Genomic DNA, 23,060 nt, shown 5'->3' with positions numbered 1-23,060 from the left:
CTCGATGGCTGAATTAAATATACTGTCCGGTGTGGTAGGTAATCCTACCAGGAGAGAAATTCTAGAGAGTTTGAAAATGAAACTGATTCATCCTTCAACTTCATAACCTCCTTGGGCCAGAGTACCCATTTTTCCCTCATCACCCTTAGTGCTGACCCACGGGATTATATTACCTAAAGTGAGAACTATTCCACTATTACAGCAAGCGTGGTTAACATTGTAATAATACCTATTGTGTTTTGGCATTCAGAATAAAAAATTTTAAATAATTGCAGTGTGTGTGTGGTTTTGCCCGTGCGCAGGTGCAGGGGAAACGCGCATGATTGTCTTCGGGTTATGTACGGACATGTCCCTTTCAGCATAACCTATGGTATGCGTCTTCAACATGTTGGGACGTGTTTTGTTGTCTTCGGGCTATGTATGGCCATGACCCACGCCCCCACACTGAGGCGCTGAAGAACCTGGATTGATTACACCATCAATAATACATCTTTAAAAAAGATATATTATTTTATTTTATATTAAATAACCTATAGACACTTTGCACTGAAATAAATGATATTTCTTTCTATCAAAGAAATATCATCCATGCCAGCGCAAAAAGAATTACAACAGTAACCCCTATATTAAAAATAAATCAGTTAAAGAATTGCTGTTAATACACTCATGATAGAACATGAATCAGGAGGGGAGGTGTGGTCCTATAATAAAAGGGGCGTGATCTTATAATAAAAGGGGGCGTGATCATGTTTTAAAGGGGTGTGGTCATATAAAAAGGGGCGTGGTTACATCAGAAAAGGGGCGGACACCTGTCACTGTGGGTCTGTATCGTTCCTAATAGATAACGGAGTATGTGTGAGGATAGTAGTGTAGAGGAAAGAAGGTTTAATGGAAAAGAGAGCAAGAGAGCGCAAGGTCTTGAACCCTGGGACTTCAGTGTCCTAGGCTGCAGCTCCTCCAACTGAGCTATTCAACCTCCTGGACAGCTCCTGTGCTGATTTGAAGCCTAGTTTCCAGTGTCTCCAGTCTAGGTTCCTTCCTCTCTGGTTTGCTCCACCCTGTTCCTTGATTAAACTTTCTATTCAAACCCAGCCTTGCAGGTCCTTCCTTGTGAGATTATTGAGCTCTCAGCCTGTAATCTAGCTTGTCTCTCCTGCTTTGCTGCCAATACTGACGTCCATCTTGTGTATCAACCACTGGCTTCCTCCTGATTTCAGTATTTGCCTCATCCTGTGTTTCAACCATTGTCTTTCTCTGACTACATTATCAGCCTACCAATTACCCCAAGTACTTGCACTAAAAGACTCTGAACCATACCTGGATCGTTACAGAGTAATCTCGCCCAAAAATGGAGACTGTTGTGACCACCTGGAAGCAACAAGTGGCTGAGCTTAAAGAATTTGGTTTTACTTAGGGACAACACGGTGGTTCAGTGGTTAGCACTGCAGCCTTGCAGCACTGGAGTCTCTCATCTGCAAGGAGTTTGTATGTTCTCTCTCTGTGCTTCAGTGGAATTTCCTCCCATTCTACAAAGACATACTGATAGGAAAAAATGTTCACTGTGAGCCCTGTGTGCGGCTCATAATCTACGTGAAAAAAAAAAATTGGTTCTACTTACCAAGAAAAAATTAGCAAGTTACAAACCCTGGTGCTGGATCAACAACAAGAAATAATTAAACTTCAGAGACAACGTCTGAATATTAACTCAGGCTCAGATTCAAATACCCATATGCCTCTGCCATCAAAGTTCAGTGGGGATCGTCACCATTACCGAGGATTCCTTAACCAATCCCACATTTACTTCCAAGTGCAACCTGTTCCTTTTACTATTGACAGGAAAACAGTGCTATTAATCTTCAATTTCCTGACCGATGAAGCTCTAGCATGGGCCTCCCTTATGTGGAAAAGAACTATGTCCTCCTTAATGATTTAGATAACTTTATTGCTGCTATGAATCAAGTTTTTGATGACCCTAATCGTTGTGCCACAGCTGAGACCAAATTGCATAACCTACGACAAGGACGTCGCTCAGTTGCTGAATACACAGCGGAATTTTGTCGCTGAGTAACTGACACCACATGGAATCCAGCAGCCAAAGGAGTTGAGACTTCTGATAATCTGGAGGATTTTATTCAACTATGCATCTGAAATTGTTCAGAGACTTGCTGAACCTAGAAAAGTGAGACGTGGATATTTGGAAACAAACCTACATACTCCTTCAGTCACTCAGCAAAAGACTGAACCCTTACCAGAACCTATGCAGATTGATGTTGAAAACCTCTTAGTGCGGTAGAGAGCTAGAGATACAGAGGCATCGTACAGAAAATCTGTGCCGCTATTGTGGGGGATCGAGACATTATACCAATAACTGTCCCAACTAGTTTCAAAGGTCTATAGCCTGCACCAGTGCTAAGGCAGATAGTAACTCTGAACTTTCTGAACTGCCGGATTCAGTTTTGCAGACCATCTCATCTGTAACCCAAAGCAAAAACAAAATGTATGCCGCATCTTCTCATTTTGTCATTCCGATACAGGTCATGGTCGGGAGCCATAAATTGCAGTGTTCTGCCATGTTAGATTCTGGTGCAGGAGGAAATTTTATGGACTTATAATTTTCACTTGATGATAACATTGTACTTAGAACAAAATCCGTGCCAATTGATATGGAAACTGTTGGCGGTTCACCTTCATCATCTGGACCTGTAACTCATGAGACAATTGAACTTGGAATCTGTATAGAACCTGATCATCATGAAACTGTTAGTTTACATCTGATTTCTTCTCCCAAGTTTCCGGTTATTTTAGGAATTCCATGGTTTGCTATCCATAATCCTTCTATCAACTGGGAATCAAGGACTGTTACTTTTATCTTCCAAATGCTACAAGGACAATTATCAAGTCAGTTCATCCAAGAACAAATAAGTTTCCAAAATTCCTCATCAGAGTTATGATAAGTTGCCACCACAGTATCAAAAGTTCAGTAAGGGGCAACACGGTGGCTCAGTGGTTGGCTTTACAGCTTTACAGCGCTGGAGTCCCTGTGTTTGTGTGGATTTCCTCCCATTCTACAAGACATACTTAAATGAAAAAAATAAAATAAAATGTACATTGTGGTCCCTATATGGCGCTTACAATCTACATTTAAAAAAGAAAAAAAAAAAACAGTTCAGTGATGTCTGCAGCAAGAAAAAAGCTCATCAACTACCTCCTCATCGTCCTTATACTTGTCTCATCGAGTTGCTTCCTCGAGCTACTAATCCTTTTGGCAAAATTTACAATCTCTCTGAACCAGAATTAAAAGGACTCAGAAAATACTTGGATGAGAATATAAAGGCTTCATTCGACCCTCCTCATCCCCAGCTGGGGCATCTTTGTTCTTTGTAGAAAAAAAGATTCAACTTTGAGACCATGTATTGACTACAGAGAACTGAATAAGATGACTATTAAAAATTGTTCTGCTCTTCCCTTATTTCGTGAGTTCCTGGTAACATTCTGCTCTGCTAAAATCTGCACCAAACTAGATTTAAGAGGGTTCTCTCCTCTCTTCTTTGAATTGGTTGTCACATCAGTGCACATGATTCTCCACAGTTTCCACGTTCCTTATTCCCAATGATGCAGTTTACAACTTGTGCTGTTGGGGAAATACTGTCACCCTTGGCCCAACAGCCAATAATCATCCCTTGTGCAACTCTGATAAATCGTCCCCTTTACCCAAGACAACAATGAGATTCTGTTCGGCCTATCACACACCTTATATACCCACCAAGCCGGCCCACAACAAGTCACTTCCTTCCTGAGCTACACGCTGCCGACCTCAGAAGTAGGAGGTGGTGATAATAATGGGACTCAACTCTTCTATTTATTCCATGGGATTCCGTGTAGTGATTACATTGTCTCATCTTCTCTCCATTCAGGTTCCTACAATATAGAATCCTCTCAGTATCTTCTATATAAGAGAATATTCCTGATTGATCCATCAAGGATGGAAAGAGAGAGGAACAAGATGGCGGAAAGTCTATTAAATCTCACCCTAGAGATCATCTACCAGCTTACTGGAGAGGTGAGAGATTCTGATGATGTCATCATGACATCATTCTTATCTCTAGTAATAACAGATGATATGACTGGAGAGGTGATGGACTCTGGACATGTATGTAGTGAGATTTATTAATGTGTCTCCCCATAACCAGGATTACACAGTAGTGAAGAAGACCTCTAGTGGGCGCTGTCAGGTTCCTGAGTATAACGGCACAATCCGGGGGTCTCCACCTCACCCCCCGATACAGGAGGAGATCAATGGACAGAAGATCCTAGAACTCACCAACAAGATGCTGGAGCTGCTGACTGCAGAGGTGACACTGCTGGGAATGCTGGGACATTATACAGTAACTGGAGGGGTCGGGGTGATGACTGTATCATTGTGTTGTCAGGTTCCTATAAGGTGTCAGGATGTCGCTGTCTATTTCTCCATGGATGAGTGGGAGTATTTAGAAGGACACAAGGATCTGTACAAGGAGGTGATGATGGAGGACCAGCAGCCCCTCACATCAGCAGGTAATAGACATGACTATATACACATGGACTTCCATTATTTGTATGTACAGAATGAATTCAGTCCCTGTCCGTGTTTCCTACAGGTAGATCCAGTAAGAGGACAACACCGGAGAGATGTCCCAGTCCTCTTCTTCCCCAGGATGATCAGGTAGATGGAGATATTCCCTATGATGTGTAGACGGGCTGTGAAGTCCTTGTGGTCAGTCTTGGGTTATCCAGCAGTATTAGATGGTTTATACTTGTGTAATGAGAGGTGGAGATGGAGGATAAAGCTGACCATAGACATTACATGTTGTCTAGATCTTCTCACAATCTTCTGGCTACGGAAACTTCTGTTTGGGATGAGGAATCAAAGAGACTACTTAAAAGATGTCTCCTCACGAGACAAGTAACCCCGGATGTATCTGATAGAATCTGATCTCCTCCACTGAAATATCCTGAAGCACATCTAGCCATGCTGAGTATACATGTGTATAAGGTTCTAGCAGTTGTCAGTGAGCCGTCATCTAATATCTATGTCCAGCTTCAGATTTGCTGCTTTTTGCCTCGGATAACTCCTCCTGTCAGGTCATTATGGTGATAAAAAAAAACATTTAGAACATTCTCCATCACTTCCCCATTTGTCTGGTGACTTTTACAATATTTGTATTACAGATTTTCCATCAGGATAAAGATCTGAGCGACATTAATGCTATATCTATGAGAATAAAGGAAGAGCCCTATGTGAGTGGTGATGAGGAGTGTGAGGAGGACATTCCTACAGGGACCCGCCCAGGTGAGGAGTCACCGCTATATAAAGCACAGAAGGGTCACTGATTCTATTCAGACATTGTTTAGACTATTTGTTGTTCCCGGATTCAGGTAAAATACTAATAATACATGAATATAAATGTGATACCGCTATAGGGGGTAATAAATGTAGTATAGAATAGAACGGACAGCAGGAATATGGACTTGACATCGATGTGAACGAGGCAAATTTCTTCCTCACCGGCTGTCAGTCCTCGTGAAGGGAAAGAATTTAGCAGAATTATATAGCAGATTATTTCAGGTAGCGGAAAAATAATCCTCCTGCTCGATCTTCAGGCAGATTCCACCTCAGAGCTCTATGGAAATAAATGGGAGGTGGAAAATCCCGCCTGGCCAGTAAGGAATCTGATGGAGATTCGGGGGCTGATTTGGTAAAGCGGAAAAATTCTTCTGAATTCCTGAAGCAGCTTCTACAAATGTCACTGTGTAAACCTCACCTTAGACCCCCAATCACACTATGGAATCCGGACTAGAAAATCTGGTCTGTACATCAGTCACATTTCCCAGCCTGAACTCTGTCCACACACCAGGACTCCCCGTATCTTAGTGATCTATGACGCTAGGAGTCCCTGCTTCCTTGTGACTCCACAGACCCTACTACATACTGTATGGGACAGCAGATCCGCGGTGAGTTCAGGCTGGGAAATCCAGCAGATGTGGTTTGGATTCTATAGTGTGTATGGGGTGTAATACAGTAAGATTTATGGCATCCTACAGTATTATTCCAGATAAGTGGCCATATTTAAGCAGCCAGGGATTGTGTTCCTGAGGTTTGGGCTCTGAGACTTATTTCACTTTGGAATCTTAGAAGAGACGTCCAGATAAGACGATCTATATCAGGACAGGACAACTAGTAATGTAGTCAGAGGCCTGGACTTAGCAGTACAAAATAAGGGCCTTGATGTTCGGTCCTAAATGTGGCTTCTGTTGGGAAAAGATAAACTACTCTAGGTGCAGAAATTGTAATGCGATTGTGATGAATGTCCTTTATGTAACGTGAGCAAGGTGATCTACCAGGGACAGGCAGGGCCGCCATCAGAACAGTGCTGGTGCTGTCAGCGGCCCGGTCACCGCTCTAAGGAAAAAGGAAGCCGATAACTTGTACCAGTGTAACCAAGCAGCAATATGTACCAAAGTATAGTAACCTGCTGTGCACCATTATTAATCAGAAAAGTAGCCCCAAAAAGGCCTAAAATGTAACTTTTAATATAAATGTCTAAAATCACCAAACTAAACCAAAAACACTGAATAGTGACCCAATATATTCCACTCCCTCAGGCTCCACATCTCACCATCTACTACAGTTTGGAACATGAGACACCCATAAGGGACTCAGGGACTTATTAGGTTTATTTCCCAAGTGAAAGGTCACTGGTTCAAATCAAGTATCAGCCGTGAAGAAGATTTCCCAAGGAGAAGAAAAATAACATCATCCAGCTCATCGATAGCGGTCTCTGGGCCAAGAAAGTTGCCAAACTGCAACATGTAAGTGCCATGACTGTGGGAAGAATACGAAATTAAGTCCGTCCATTCATTCCAAAGACAAGAGCTGAACGTTCAGGAAAAATATCAACAAGTTGGCTCACCACAAGATCTATCAGTTGTGGAGCGACAAACATGGTAGTGCAGGTGGCTCGTATGCTTTGTAATAGTGAGATCACAAGTTTGGAATGGTTGCCCAAAAGATGAGGAAGCCTCAAACCCAATATAGCCAGAAAAAGCATTGGCTCAAGTTTGCAAAAAAAAAGTACGAAAAGTGGACAGTAGGAGATTGGAAATAGGTGATTTGCAGTGATGAGATGAAAGTCAATAGACTGGACTCTGATTGCAAATTTATCCGAAAACTTTAAGGGATAAAACTGAGAAATTAAAGTTACTGTCAAGTTTGGTGGAAGAAGCCTGATGATATTGGGTTATTTCACAAAGGGGTTGTATACTTTACCAGGATTGATGGTGGTCTCACTACTGAGCTATATGTGACTATCCTACAATACGAGTTACTTTGTACAATTGAGTACCATGGATATGAGAAGGACGACATAGTGTTCCAACAGGACAATGACCTCAAGCATCTGTCGAGATTTGAAGAAATGGTTCAATGACAGTAAAGCAGAGGTTCTGAATTGGCCATCACAGTCCCCAGACTTCAAATCAAACTTCCAATCAAACACTTGTGGGTAGAGCTGATAAAAAAAGCTGTAGTTTTACCCAAGTGAGTCGACCAGTATGCACCAACATTGGGAACATGTAGGAGAAATCTGGGATGCGATTTCAGTCGAGACAAACTTGAATCTGATCCAGAGCATGTCCATAAGGATTCAGGCAGTGCTGAAAGCCAAAGGTGGATTTCCAAAATAATTAAAATTTAGATTTTTATGAACAAAATGGTAACAGGGAAGTTTAATGAGAATAATCTGCATAACTAATCATATGCTAAATAGTTGCAAGTCTAATTTCTGTATGAGATGGCCAAGATGATTGTCTATAAGATGATGGTAGTCTCACGTTCCGAGCTGTAGTGGCGGTGAGATATGGAGTTTGAAAGTCACAAGTTCTAAACAGTGTTACCCTTCTGCTCATCAGTGTAAGTGCCACCACCCCTTTCCCTTAGTGCTGTGACTGGGTGGGCCCGCTTATTTCATCCACTACCAGCACCTCTACCGTAACCTAGAGCAGCGGTGATATCTGCCATTGAGACTGTCACTGACATCAGTCACAGCACAGTAAATACAAATGAAATAGGCCGATTTACTGTCGTTTGCTCAGTGAGAAATATACTTATAAAGTTATGTTATTTGATAATAGTATCATCAGTTTTTTTCTTGTCAGATGACTGTACCAGGAGCTCAGAGGGACATCTGACATCTACAGATTATAAAGCAGAGGATCACGGTATCACACAAGATCCATATGAAGAACATGTCATTACCCCAGATTTACCCTCAGCCCCTCAGAAGAAAGATCTCTCTTCTAATTCATCACAATCTGTTAAGCAAAATAAAAGACAGAGAAGAGGTGTTATACATCAGAGAACTCACACAGGGGAGAAGCCATATTCATGTTCAGAATGTGGGAAATGTTTTATCTCTAAATCAAATCTTGTTGTACATCAAAGAACTCACACAGGGGAGAAGCCATTTTCTTGTTCAGAATGTGGGAAATGTTTTAACTCTAAATCACATCTTGTTGAACATCAAAGAACTCACACAGGGGAGAAGCCATTTTCATGTTCAGAATGTGGGAAATGTTTTACTTCTAAATCAAGTCTTGTGGAACATCAAAGAACTCACACAGGGGAGAAGCCATTTTCATGCCCTGAATGTGGGAAATGTTTTACTGCTAAATCAAGTCTTTTTACACATCAGAAAACTCACACAGGGGAGAAGCCAGTTTCATGCGCAGAATGTGGGAAATGTTTTGCTTCTAAATCAAATCTTGTGGCACATCAAAGAACTCACACAGGGGAGAAGCCATTTTCATGTTCAGAATGTGGGAGATGTTTTATCTCTAAATCATATCTTGTTAAACATCAAAGAACTCACACAGGGGAGAAGCCATTTTCATGCACAGAATGTGGGAAAGGTTTTACTTCTAAATCAAGTCTTGTGGAACATCAAAGAACTCACACAGGGGAGAAGCCATTTTCATGCATAGAATGTGGGAAATGTTTTACTTTCAAATCAATTCTTGTGGCACATCAAAGAACTCACACAGGGGAGAAGCCATTTTCATGCATGGAATGTGGGAAATGTTTTGGTCAGAAATCAAATCTTGTGGAACATCAAAGAACTCACACAGGGGTGAAAACAGTTTCATGCCCAGAATGTGGGAAATGTTTTGGTCAGAAATCAAATCTTGTTAAACATCAAAGAACTCACACAGGGGAGAAGCCATTTTCATGTTCAGAATGTGGGAAATGTTTTACCGCTAAATCAGAACTTGTTAAACATCAAAGAACTCACACAGGGGAGAAGCCATTTTCATGCCGAGAATGTGGGAAATGTTTTATCTCTAAATCAGATCTTTTTAAACATCAAAGAACTCACACAGGAGAGAAGCCATTTTCATGCCCAGAATGTGGGAAATGTTTTGGTCAGAAATCAAGTCTTGTTAAACATCAAAGAACTCACACAGGGGAGAAGCCATATTCATGTTCAGAATGTGGGAAATGTTTTGGTCGGAAATCAAATCTTGTTAGACATCTAAGAACTCACACAGGAGAGAAGCCATTTTAATATACACATGAGAAGTAAGATTAACCAAAAGTCATCTCCAACTGCACATCTATGAACACACAGAAAAAAAAACATTTTTCTTTCCTGATTGTTTTACCCCCAATTCATATCTTAAATCTTAGAGAATTCACCTCAGGTTCTTTTGTCTAATTGACAATATGAATAAAATATTTGAATTGGAATTACATCTGCATGTTTGTGACAGTCCTTTATTCCTGGCAGGCCTGGGGTGACAAGAGGTATTTTGTGGCCTCTACTTTTATTCATTTTTTTTTATTCACAGTTTTGAATTTCAACAAAATTAAAAGAACAAGGATGAAACGGGACGGTACAAAAGTCATCCCAAGTACAGCATAGTATCCAGGTAACAACAGGAGCAAGAACCTCGAGCGGCAGCTTCAGGGAGAAGAAGGGAAAAGGGGGAAGAGGGACAGAGAAGAGCATAGAGTAAAGAAGGAGAAGAGAGAGAGGAAGGAAGTAGAATGAATATCTTAGTGAGTAAGACGATAAACAACTGAAGGAGGAGAGAAGGAGAAAAAAAAAAAAGGTAATGGAAAGGGGTGGGGAGGGGGCTGAAATAATAATAAAAAGTCTCGGCTAAGGCCCAGAAGTTCGTATAGTCCAAGCCTTCTAACAGTAGGAGCAGGACATCTCTATGTCTCACGAGGCAAAGGCATACGAGAGGGATACAGACAGGTAATGAATCCATATCTGTAAGAATCACTGTGCCACGGTCTAGTCCCAAGAAGTGTCTGTGACTCTTCAGTATGTTGGAACTCCAACCAGTAGTACCAGGTTTTATTGAAGATTTTAACAGTGTCATGCAGGAAAGAAGTGAGGTTCTCCATGCTCATAAGTTTATTGACCTTCAGAATCCAGAGGGAGAGAGGAGGAGTCTCCACTCGCTTCAAGAATTGCGGAATGCAGTCCCAAGTCATGGGGACCAAAAATCGAAGCATAGAACGGTATACGTGCACACTGGAGACTAGTAGCGATGGAGGAGAAACAGAGCGAGACCCGAATCATGAGGGGTATCAGTAACGTGATGTCAGGGAGTTGAAAACCTTATAAGAGGAGGGGTCCAAGGTCTGGGTCAAGTTTCTTGTAATAGGTGAGAGGCAATCTGTCCGGACCAGGCGCCTTTATCGTAGCCATAGGTTTATCTTATACTATTTTAAAATCTTCCCCATATCCATCTAAACTGCTATGTACTGCTTTGAGAAATACCCCCTCTTAACTACTTATGGACCACCCATTGGGTATATACGTCCTATATGTGGTGTCCTTGTTCTGCAAGAACGTATCGTTACGTCCAAGCAGAACTTAGCAGCTGTACGAAATCGTGGAGCTGCTGAAGTAGGAGCTGGAAGTAACTAAGGAGAGAAGGCAGGGAAGGTTTATTACTTTGCCGTGTATACAAATGTGGCCACCCTCTGACCCAGTGTTCATGTGATCCGCCGGGAGCAGTGCATTACAAGAGTTGCTGGGTCCTACAGGACTGAGATCAGCTTTATTAATCTTAAAACAGATAAAAATGTTACAGCCCTCAAAACCACACAAACAACAAAAACATAAAATGTGTCTGATCCTGGACGAGAAATTACCCGGTACTGAAGTGGTTAAAGAGACATTTTATCAAAGCCGATGTTAGAGTTGTCATTTATCTTACCCCAGGACCGACCAGGTAGACCGTATAATCAGACATTACAGACAGATACACAAGTTATACTTCTGTGTGTCCGGACAGAGCTCTGCAAAGTTCCGCCCAGAATCAGTTTATTTTATAGTGGTCACAATACAGAAACATCCAATCAGATTATGGCAAATAACATGACATCCTAAAATGGTAATTTAGCCAAAAATACATTTTTAATACTACGTAAAAAGGAAATTTGGGGGTTTTCCACTCAGTCTGGTTTCTATCATTGCTCCCACACTCCCTCTTCCTTATCTCTTTTACAGCCAATTGTACTGAAAATGATAAACGTTGACAGTTCTTTCCTGATTTCCATGTAAACTAAAAGTACAAAAACAACTGAACATCTGGTTTCTTGTTGCTTCATAATCTGGCTTACTAACAAGTACAAAGGTTCAGATGTGGGTAAGAAATGGATACTACAGACAAAATGGCTGCCTGAACATGAGGCAGACCTGAAGCCATATCATAGGAAATACATAACCCAGAACTACTCTAACAACTCCCCTCTTTTTATCATTTTCATACAAGGCCCATATTTCCTAACTACCTCCCTTTCTCCTACGGATAGCAAAATAGAACCACCCTACATACTCAAAGTGTGAGAATACTAATTCCACAGATTGAGGGATGCTAGCATCCATCCGGATGGTCCCACCACCTCTATCCTTCTAACTTGAATCAAATTTGATCCACAGGACCTTGTGTAAGAAAAAGACAAAAAGATACAGACTAGAGGGAGCATGTACATTCTCCTTTACTGCTGCCCTAACTGTAATAATGAGTATGCTATATAACTATATAAGGTATAAGATAAACAACATGTATGTCCATATGGCGGAAAAGTTTCTTCTTAGCAGGCTGTGGCTGTTTCGAACTTTGTCCCACTATATATGCAGTCGGACAGGTCTTCTAGAGCCTCTTTTCCGCAATGAGTACATGTACATTTTCAGATCATCAATATCATCATGGAATGGACGTTGGAGCCTTGTACAAAAGTTGGTCCAATCTTAACTTTATCTGAAAAACAATTAGACTTTAGTGCTCTATTTTAAATCATCAAGTCCAGTCTAAGCACAATCTACAATATAAATATCAGAAGACATGTCTTAAAGATGAAGTGGAAAATTCCAAAAACCTATCCTGGTCCCCTGAACCAATTCACTGGATTCAAACAGAATAGCCATCATGGCCAGGGGCATCTTTTTCTGAATGACTGTCTCTGAACTCTTCCTTCAATCTCCTTGTTTTTAGTAAATTATGGGCAACCCTAAGCATACCTTGGGCATCAATGTAACGACAACAAGCTGGGGCCACAATCTGACATAAGTCTTCTTGAGCTGTAGTCAATTAATCTAATATCATAACATGCTGACTAGTGTCTAGAACTAACAGCTTTATATACCAGATACTAGTATTAATAGTTTACTTTATCTGCCTGCCATCATAAGCATCATATGTTCTAACCTAAAACATAAACAAAAACATAATATTGAATAAGAAATCAGATAATCTCTGAGACTCATGATTGAGGAATCGATTGCAATGTGAGGCTTGAATCCAGGTCGGCTTTCCCTCCAGTTTGACTGAGGTGGATATGGTTAGCTGGACCTGGAATGGACCATCGAACCGCGGATCCAAGGATCTTCCGATGTGTCGCCTCACAGTAACCCAATCTCCAAGATGTGGAGAATGAGTCTCCTCCATGAGTCAGGATCGGGAATAGAGCTGAGACCACGGTTAGGAATCTATGGGAGATTCTTATGCATATCCCTGCATAGTCTGCCATGTCAGAATGTCTGATTTGAAGCTATTGTGGAAAATTAAAATCAAACTTTGGTGCAGTACCAAAAAGTATCTCATGAGGGCTTATAGCTTTGTTTTCTTATACGGTGTCATTCGGACTGTATGTAGTCTATAGGTAAACAGTCAGTCTATGGTTTACCTGTCTCTGCCAACCTTTTTGGATTTTCAGTTTGAGCCTTTCCCCTTAGTCTCTCCACTACTTGCCACTACTTTGCGGGTGGTAAGGGGTATGGAAAGCTTGCTTGATACCTAGGGCCTGAAAAACTTCCTACAGGACCTCTGAGATGAAATGAGTTCCTCTGTCACTTTCAATTACTTCTGGAACTCCAAATCTGCAGACTACTTCTGATAGCATTTTTTCCCCCCTTTTCTACAGTCTTAGCATTAGCCTTTGCTATGGCTAACCTTCTGGCCAACTGTCAACACATATCAGGACATACTCATATGTACCAACCTTTGGTAACTGAATGAAATCTATTTGCACTTGCTGGAACGGGTACAATGGCTTCGGGGTGCACTTCTGAGGCACCTTGACTGTCCTCCCGGCATTATGGCAAGCACAGACAATGCATCCCTGAACAAACTTGGCTGGAGTGTAGTGGAATCCTGGGACAATCCATGCTTGCCTGGGACAATCCATGCTTGCTGTACCAGACTTACCATGGCATCTTTGGATTGGTACGTTGGGCCATGGGACAGGGTGCACATCATCGGATATAGCGCCCTTGGGAGACATAGCTTCGATTCACCAGCCTACAGTCCCCCTTCATCCTTCTCTGCCTTTTTCCTCTTCCAGGCATCTTTCTCTTGCTGAGTGGCCTGTTCCTGAAAAGACTTAAGGAGGGTTAGATCTATTTCCCTTTCCCCTGGCTTCATCTCCACAACATATGCCACTTTAGGGAGAGGAAGTAGAGCTGCTGCCTTCGCAGCTGCATCAGCCCTACGGTTTTCCTCTTCCTCCTTAGTCTGCTCTTCAGTATGAGCCTGCACTTTTACTATTGCTACCTGCTTAGGCATCATCAAGGCCCTGAACAACTGTGCAACTGCCTCAGCATTCTTGATGGGTTTGCCCAAAGACCCCACAAAATCTCTACTAGGCCAAATGGGACCATTAGTCATACGCTATGCCAAATGCCTACCGGAATCTGTGTAGATATTTGCCGTTTAGCCTTCTGCAATTGTACACGCCTAAGCCAAGGCTCTGAGCTCTGCCTCCTGGGCAAAACACCCAGGAGTTAGAGGCTCTTATCTTACCGTTTCCTCAAAGGTGGTTACTGCGTATCCTGTGTATGGTTACCCGTCAGTGTAGTATCTGGATCCGTCTATAAAATGTTCAAAATCAACATTAGGTATCAACAGTTCTTTAATTTCAGTTTTTACTATTTCAAAGCAGTCATGTTCCAATATATTAATAAATACTTTACCCTTCTTGATTGTGACATTGGGAGTGTAACTTAATACTTTGTCACTCAAGCCATGGATAGATCTGATCTCGGCTTGTGACAACAGTTCCTGAGCTACATTTGGAACATTAATAGTTAAAGCATGGTCCAGTATGATGTCTGTGACTCTCCCCTTCAGGAATGCATAAGCTGCAGCTGCTCGCACACAGGATGGGGCACCTCTAACTACCGCATCAATTTGGTCGTACTGAATAGTATCCTAAAAGTCGATGTTGTGTTAAAACTTCCTTTAGCATATACAGTATTTTCACGAGAAAACAAATGAAAAAACCTGTTTATGATTGGGTATTTCTAAGGCTGTTGCTAACACAGATTGCCTTCTTTAACCCCTTCCCGACATGCGCCGTAATAGTACGGCGCATGTCGGGTCTGTAACTATGGCGACCGCCCGGGAGCCGGGCGGCCGCCATAGCCGCCGGGTGTCTACTGCTTTAAGCAGTAGACAACCGGCTCTAATGCCTCCGATCGGTCCCCGGACCGATCGGAGGCATTAACCCCTCCGGCGCTGCGGTCAAAGGCGCTGGAGGCGCCATTTTCCCGGCGGCGCATGGGCGCCGCCATTTTGGCCGGGATCGCCGGCTCCTGGAGCATGCTCCAGGGCTGACGTCCCATTGCCATGACAGCCGGGAGCCTTGTACAGGCTCCCAGGCTTGTCTGCAAATCCTCTCTTTTGCAGGCTGGTCTATGCAGCCTGCAAAAGAAAGGATGCTTTTTTGCAATGCATTAGAATTGTAATGCATTGCATTAGTGATCAGACCCCCTGGGGTTCAACACCCCTAGGGGGTCTAATAAATGCAAAAAAAAAAAATAAAAAAAAAGTTAAAAAAAATATAAAAAGTATCAAAAGTTCAAATCACCCCCCTTTCCCTAGAACACATATAAAAGTAGTTAAAAACTGTGAAACATATACATGTTAGGTATCCCCGCGTCCGAAATCGCCCGTTCTACAAATCTATAAAAATATTTTTCCTGTTTGGTAAACGCCGTAGCGGGAAAAATAGTCGAAAGTGCCAAACCGCCGTTTTTTCACTGTTTTGATTCTGATAAAAATTTGAATAAAAAGTGATCAAAGCAATAACATTTCCCGAAAATGGTAGAACTAAAAAGTACACCCAGCCCCGGAAAAAAAGACGCCCTATGCATCCCCGTACACATACGTATAAAAAAGTTACGGCCGTCGGAATATGGCGACTTTTAGAAAAAAAATTTTTTAACACAGTTTTGGAAAATTTTTTAGGGGTCAAAATGTAAATAAAACCATATAAATTTGGTATCCCTGGAACCGTACCGAAACACAGAATATAGGGGACATGTCATTTTGGCTGCCAGTGAACGCCGTAAAACCAAAGCCCGTAAGAAAGTCGCAGAAATGCATTTTTTCTTCAAATCCACCTCATTCTGATTTTTTTTCCTGCTTCCCAGTACATTATATAGAATAATTAATGGTAGCATCATGAAGAAAAATTTGTCCCGCAAAAATTAAGACCTCATATGGCTCTGGAAGCGGAGAAATAAAACAGTTATGGGGTTTAGAAGGAGGGGAGTCAAAAACGAAAAACGAAAATCAAAAAATGCCATCGGCGGGAAGGGGTTAAGCTAAAAAATCCTTCTAAGGGCCAGAATAAAATTTGAAAACTTTACATCCCTCCTGATATAGAAACCGCAGAAGTGATGAAGTTCCCCTTTAAATAAAACTCCTTACTTGTAGTGCATAGAATCATCTACATATTGTAGCAAACAAGTATATTCACTCTTAGGATGCCAGGACTATAACATCAAAAACATCAAATAAATATGCTAACTAATCAAGAAATGAAGCATAATACTTATGCACTGCGTCCTATGTCCCTTGGACAGCATCAGTTAACCTAGTGATTAACAATAACTGGTTGTTCAAATTCAGTATTACTATCTGTAACCTCATAAATAACAATTCCTTCCTCTCCTTCCATTCTAGTACTGGTTCTATTCAAGTAGTCACATCAGTTAGAACTTTCTTAATTCTGCCTATAAATGGAGCACCTCCTCCCCCAGTACACAAAAATGATAAATCAAGAAACGTCACTTATACCCTTCCCAAAACTTCCTGGGAACCTGATGGATTTTCATATAACCATATAGGAAAATACCCTTACTAGACTAGTCATTGTTCATTCTGCAGGGTTTGTCCCCTCATATGCAGAGTACACATCTTCCTTCATGTTCACCTGGTGTACTAGACACTTGTGCTATAACTCTCCTAGGTACTCTAGGAAACTTAACATAATCCTTCATCTATCAGTATCCAAGCATCCGTTAGGCATTCTAAGGATTGAAGCTGCTGACCTCACCAAATCCTTCAAATCCGTCACCAAGCTGCTGACCTCACCAAATCCGTCCCTCGACCTGTCCTCTCCTGCCAACTATCGTCCCATCTCACTGCTCCCGTACGCCTCAAAACTTCTTGAGCAGCATGTTCACTCCGAACTCTCCTCCTATTTCTCATCCAACCTGCTCTTTGACAGACTTCAGTCAGGCTTCAGACCCCGGCACTCCACTGAAACTGCCCTAACAAAAGTCACTAACGACCTGCTAACTGCCAAAGCCAAGCGCCATTACTCTGTCCTCCTCCTCCTCGACCTCTCCTCTGCCTTTGACACAGTTGACCACTCCCTCCTGTTAGAAATTCTCTCATCCCTTGGTATCTCAGACCTGGCCCATTCCTGGATCTCCTCATACCTCACCGACCGCACATTCAGCGTCTCCCACTCGCACACCACCTCCTCACCACGCCCTCTCTCTGTAGGTGTCCCCCAGGGCTCCGTCCTAGGACCCCTCCTGTTCTCCATCTACACCCTTGGCCTGGGCCAACTCATAGAATCTCATGGCTTTCAGTACCACTGCTATGCCGACGACACCCAAATCTAAATCTCTGGACCAGACATTACCTCCCTGCTTGCCAGAATTCCAGATTGTTTAGCGGCTGTAGCATCCTTCCTCTCCCCCCGCTTTCTGAAACTCAACATGGAGAAAACAGAGTTTATCATCTTCAGCCCATCCTGTATGGCCCCTCCACCTGACCCATCTATCAAAGTTAATGGAACCACAATTACCCCTGTCCCACAGGCCCGATGCCTTGGGGTAACCCTGGACTCTGACCTATCCTTCAAGCCACATATTCAAGCCCTCAACACCTCTTGCCGCCTCCAGCTCAAGAACATCCACCGAATTCGCCCCTTCCTCACCCAGGAAACTACCAAGATGCTCGTCCAGGCCCTCATAATCTCCCGCCTAGACTACTGCAACACCCTTCTCCATGGACTCCCAGATAACACCCTCGCCCCCCTCCAGTCCACCTTAAACTGCGCTGCTCGCTTAATCCACCTCACCCCCCGATCTTCACCGGCTGCTCCCCTCTGCCAGTCCCTCCACTGGCTACCTATAGCCCAGCGAATTGAGTTCAAGCTACTAACGCTAACATACAAAGCCATCCACAACCTGTCCCCTCCATATATCTCTGAACTAATCTCCCGCTACCTGCCCACACGTAACCTCAGATCCTCCAATCAGGGCCGGCGTCAGCGCACGGCATAGTTGGGCAAGTGCCGGGGCCCACAGAGCCTCTGGGGGCCCCCCGGCACTTGCCTGTCACAATTTCAGCTCATCGGCGTCCGTCCGCCGATGAGCTGAAATACATACGCGACGCAGGAGCTGTGAGATCAGCTCCTGCTTTAAAGCTCCGGCCCCGGCTTGCGTGTGTAGGCGCGATGACATCATCGCATCACGCCTACACACGCAAGCCGGGCCGGAGCTAAGCAGGAGCTGATCTCACAGCTCCTGCATCGCATATGTGATTGGAGGGAGAGCGGAGAGAGGAGCGTCGGGGGAACGATGGAAGGTGAGTGATAGAAGGTGAGTGTAAGTGTTTGTTTTTCATTACATATTAAGGTGAAACATAATGAAGGGGGCCCATGAAACTGGGGGGCAAATGAAGGGGAGGGGGGGGGAACGGCATGACACTGGAGAAGATGAAGGGGGTGGGGAGAGAACGGCATGAAACTGGGGACAGAGATGGAGGGGGCCCAAAGAAACTGGGGGGCAAATGAAGGGGAGGGGGGAACAGCATGACACTGGGGCAGATGGAGGGGGGGAGAACAGCATGACACTGGGGACAGAGATGGAGGGGGCCCATTGAAACTGAGGGGGCAAATGAAGGGGGGGGGGAACGGCATGACACTGGGGAAGGGGGTGGGGAGAGAACGGCATGAAACTGGGGACAGAGATGGAGGGGGCCCAATGAAACTGAAGGGGCAAATGAAGGGGAGGGGGGGGAACGGCATGACACTGGGGCAGAGACGGGGGACATTAAACTGTGGGCAGATGAAGGGGGAGAACGTGATGAAACTGGGGACAGAGATGGAGGGGAGACATGAAACTGGGGGCAGAGGAAGGGTGTATATGAAACTGGGGGAGAGATGGAGGGGGGCATATAATTTACGGGTGACTGTAGGAGGATTATACTGTGTGGGAGCACATAATAAATGAATGAGAATGGGTGGAATCAACATAAAAAAGGGCGGAGCTAAATTTGCCGCAGATTTTGCCCCTCTTTCTACTCTTTAAAAGATTGGGAGGTATGGCGTTGGTGACGCCACACTCCTGCATGACGTCACTCGCTTCATCTGCAACTCACAGTGTCTCGACTCCCCCACCTCCTTTACAAGAGGGCCCACTGAGGCTCTGTCGCCCAAGGGCCCATAAAAACCTGGAGCCGGCCCTGCCTCCAATGACCTCCTACTCCGCTCTGCCCTCATCCACTCCTCACACAACCATCTCCAAGATTTCTCCCGTGCATCCCCCATACTCTGGAACTCCTTACCATGACACATAAGACTGACCCCCACAATCACAGGCTTCAAGAAGGCCCTGAAGACTCCCCTATTCAGGAAGGCCTACAACCTCCAATAACTTTATCACCGCACCCCCATCTGTACAGTTTCCCCCTCTCCTTTTGTCTCTACCCCCCTTCCCTTATAGACTGTAAGCCCTCGTGGGCAGGGCCCTCTACCCCACTGTGCCAGGCGGTCATTGTTAGTATTATATCTACCTGTATATTCTGTGTATTGTATGTAACCCCCAAATGTAAAGCACCATGGGATTAATATAATAATGTACAGCGCCATGGGATTAATGGTGCTATATAAATAAATAATAATAATCCTTCATAGTGATCTTGGGACTAAATCTCACAGATTCACCTTCGCTTTCTGACTTGGTGAGGGCAGTTCCCATAGCAATCAGTCGACGGTTGCGACCCCTGTCTCTGATTCATCCGCTATGTAAAATTCTTATTACAGAAACCATATATATATATATATATATATATATATATATATATATATATACTATATATAACCTTAAAGGATATTTGTAATTGTGCTTCGAGATTCTGGATACCTGGAAAAGTATCATCCACAGCAGTAAACCAATGATCATTGCAATATACTCAACAAACAACCTTCATTTATAAACGCTCAGAACAATTTACAGCAAAACTTGCAATCCTGCACTTCTCTGCTTTTCTAGTTGATCTAGATTCTGAGGACATCTAAAATCTATCTCCACCCGATGACACAATTTATTTTCCTCAATATCACTCAATCACAGTTTAGCGTTCTCAATCTGGTACTTTTCAACTTCAACCTGGCTCTATCACTTTAGCAAATCTTTCATATTCTTCTTCTAATCGGCCAGCATTAATCCCAATCTGCAATGTAGACAAAACATTTCCAACAATAACATAGATGGTATCCCACATTGGCGTCTGCATTTTCTGGCTACGCAAATGCTTATAAATGTATTGAATAATAACAGTCCAACAATTGTTAAAGCAAAACCTTCTAGACTGGGAACAAATAATGCATATTAGTGTGTTAGTGACATGCATTAATGTTGCTTTGACTTTAAACAGCAAGACATGAAACACAGACACAGACAAGCTGCACTGAGAGGAAACCCCCCCCTTCTCCCCCTCTGCAGAAGTGAACTCTTCAACAAAGAGGTGAAGGAGACCCAGACAAACAGGTAAAAAAAAAATGAAAAAACTGAATTTATTCAAAAACAAATATTGGAGAGTGTTCTTAATGTCTTGGTGGCAAGTTTACCCATAAAATTTTCTTTTGGCCAGATGCCAAGAGACCACACCTAAATTCAGGCGACTCTCATACACTCACATAGTCTCATTTAAGGAGTCTTAATGTCCATCAAACAAACAACATATGATCATACAATAAATAGAACAAGAAGTCAAGAAGATACCTTATCTTATACAATGGCAACAACTGATTTGGAGCCTGACTATTCTCTTTTTCTTTCCTAATCGGCAACAGCACAAACAAACACGCACTACTCAACTCAAGTCTGTAAGTAGAATCTTTCCACCATAAACCAAAATAGCAATAGCCAAATCAAACAGTTAACTCCTTCCTGCTGTCAAGACAAATTAATCAAGCTACATAAAATAACTTCTAAACCACTTCTGTTCAACATACAATACATGCAACCACATCCCACAATAATATACAATGGTACCAACTATGTTACAGACAAACAGAGGACATCAAAGAATAAAAGAGACAGATAGAACAGAAGATATACATCCGAGTATACAATCCACCTGGGGTGAATGCCTTGTGGTCCCTCCAATGAACTGATAGGAGCATTACTCTCTACCAAAGGAAAGCACAGTGGGGCATTGCCCTCACTTGCCTAGGATATATGCTTTCCTCTGACAGAAAAGCAACCCCCCCCCAAAACCCAGTCCACAAAAGGGTTAATTGGCATGCCCGCATTCTCCACCAAGTTGTTAGAGTTGTCATTTATCTTACCCCAGGACCGACCAGGTAGACCGTATAATCAGACATTACAGACAGATACACAAGTTATACTTCTTTTTTTTTTTTTTTTAAATGTAGATTGTGAGCCCCACATAGAGCTCACAATGTACATTTTTTCCCTATCAGTATGTCTTTGGAGTATGGGATGGAAATCCATGCAAACATGGGGAGAACATACAAACTCCTTGCAAATGGTTTTTTTTGCCCTTGGTGGGATTTGAACACCAGGACTCCAGCGCTGCAAGGCTGCAATGCTAACCACTGAGCCACTGTGTGGCCCCTCACAAGTTATACTTCTGTGTGTCCGGACTGCAAAGTTCCGCCCAGAATCGGTTTATTTTATAGTGGTCACAATACAGAAACATCCAATCAGATTATGGCAAATAACATGACATCCTAAAATGGTAATTTAGCCAAAAATACATTTTTAATACTACGTAAAAAGGAAATTTGGGGGCTTTCCACTAAGTCTGGTTTCTATCATTGCTCCCACACTCCCTCCTCCTCGTCTCTTCTACAGCCAATTGTACTGAAAATGATAAACGTTGACAGTTCTTTCCTGATTTCCATGTAAACTAAAAGTACAAAAACAACTGAACATCTGGTTTCTTGTTGCTTCATAATCTGGCTTACTAACAAGTACAAAGGTTCAGATGTGGGTAAGAAATGGATACTACAGACAAAATGGCTGCCTGAACATGAGGCAGACCTGAAGCCATATCATAGGAAATACATAACCCAGAACTACTCTAACACCGACTTTATTCTTTACGCCTCCCTATGAGCAGACAACCCCTCACCGGAACAAGGCCACACTTTTTTGAATAATCTTTTCAGTAGGAATCCCTTTGAGCAGATCACACATTGGCTCAGATTTACTAATAGTGTAAACTTAGATAGAAAATCTGATACTACACCAGATTTATCACAGTGACTGAACTGGATGGTAAATCTGCCATATCTATACCCTGTCCAGTCTACATTTATACCACCTTAGATGGTTTACTTTGAACTTACATTTTATGACGTAATTTTGGTGCATTGTTTAGAATACACTTCACAATATATTCCTCATCTTTATTAACATTTATTTAATTTTGACACGTTCATTAGAGGGAATTGGACTAAACAATCACAAATATTTTACTGATGGTGTATAATTGTATCCAGAATTATAACGAGTATTGTTTCCTTTTATCAATGATTGTATATTCTTACAAATGTGCACATATATAAGGACATCCACTGACAACTGCAAACTGGGAAGAAGCTTTTTATTAATATGCAAATGAGGTAATGATAGTAATGATCAGAGAAGAAGGTATATCCAGTTATATTTACTGTCTGAGCAGAACACATCTTATGTTTATTCTCCAACCTTGTGATTATAGAAGATGTTATATATGGTTTGGAAATCTTTCCCTTATATACTAATTGTGTATTCACACGCACACAACAGTACACACAATATATATAGACAGAAACATGCGAGAAGGAAGGGATTTTTTTTAGTTCGGTCTTAGAAGATGCAAAAGTGTGATGAGAGTCCACAAGAAGAGTCTCCGGTTCCTCTACTCTTGGACATATATTTGGCTGTATTTATGGCAGGTTGGGATTCCAG

General features: G+C 42.6%; 2 protein-coding genes across 2 annotated transcripts in view; both read left to right on the top strand.

Moving 5' to 3' along the window:
* The window catches only part of LOC142195170 (uncharacterized), a 215,400-nt gene that overhangs the window by 28,598 nt on the left and 163,742 nt on the right, over positions 1 to 23,060 (top strand). The window lies entirely within an intron of this gene.
* Positions 7,423 to 9,649, top strand: LOC142218263 (uncharacterized). The gene is made up of 2 exons (XM_075286851.1): positions 7,423 to 7,537; positions 8,194 to 9,649. The coding sequence occupies exons 1-2, from the start codon at positions 7,423 to 7,425 to the stop codon at positions 9,597 to 9,599; spliced, it is 1,521 nt and encodes a 506-aa protein (XP_075142952.1). The 3' UTR covers positions 9,600 to 9,649.

This window comes from Leptodactylus fuscus, chromosome 1, assembly GCF_031893055.1.
Source record: "Leptodactylus fuscus isolate aLepFus1 chromosome 1, aLepFus1.hap2, whole genome shotgun sequence".
In the NCBI taxonomy this organism is placed as follows: Eukaryota; Metazoa; Chordata; class Amphibia; order Anura; family Leptodactylidae; genus Leptodactylus; species Leptodactylus fuscus.
The sequence above is the reverse complement of the archived record's forward strand: the minus strand, read 5'-3'. Positions and strand labels throughout refer to the sequence as shown.

Excerpts from the sequence above, each read along its gene's own strand:
- LOC142218263 (XM_075286851.1), top strand. The coding sequence starts at position 7,423 with ATGACCTCAAGCATCTGTCGAGATTTGAAGAAATGGTTCAATGACAGT. Across the intron at positions 7,538-8,193 it reads AAACTTCCAATCAAACACTT|ATGACTGTACCAGGAGCTCA; the intron begins GTGGGTAGAGCT and ends TTTTCTTGTCAG.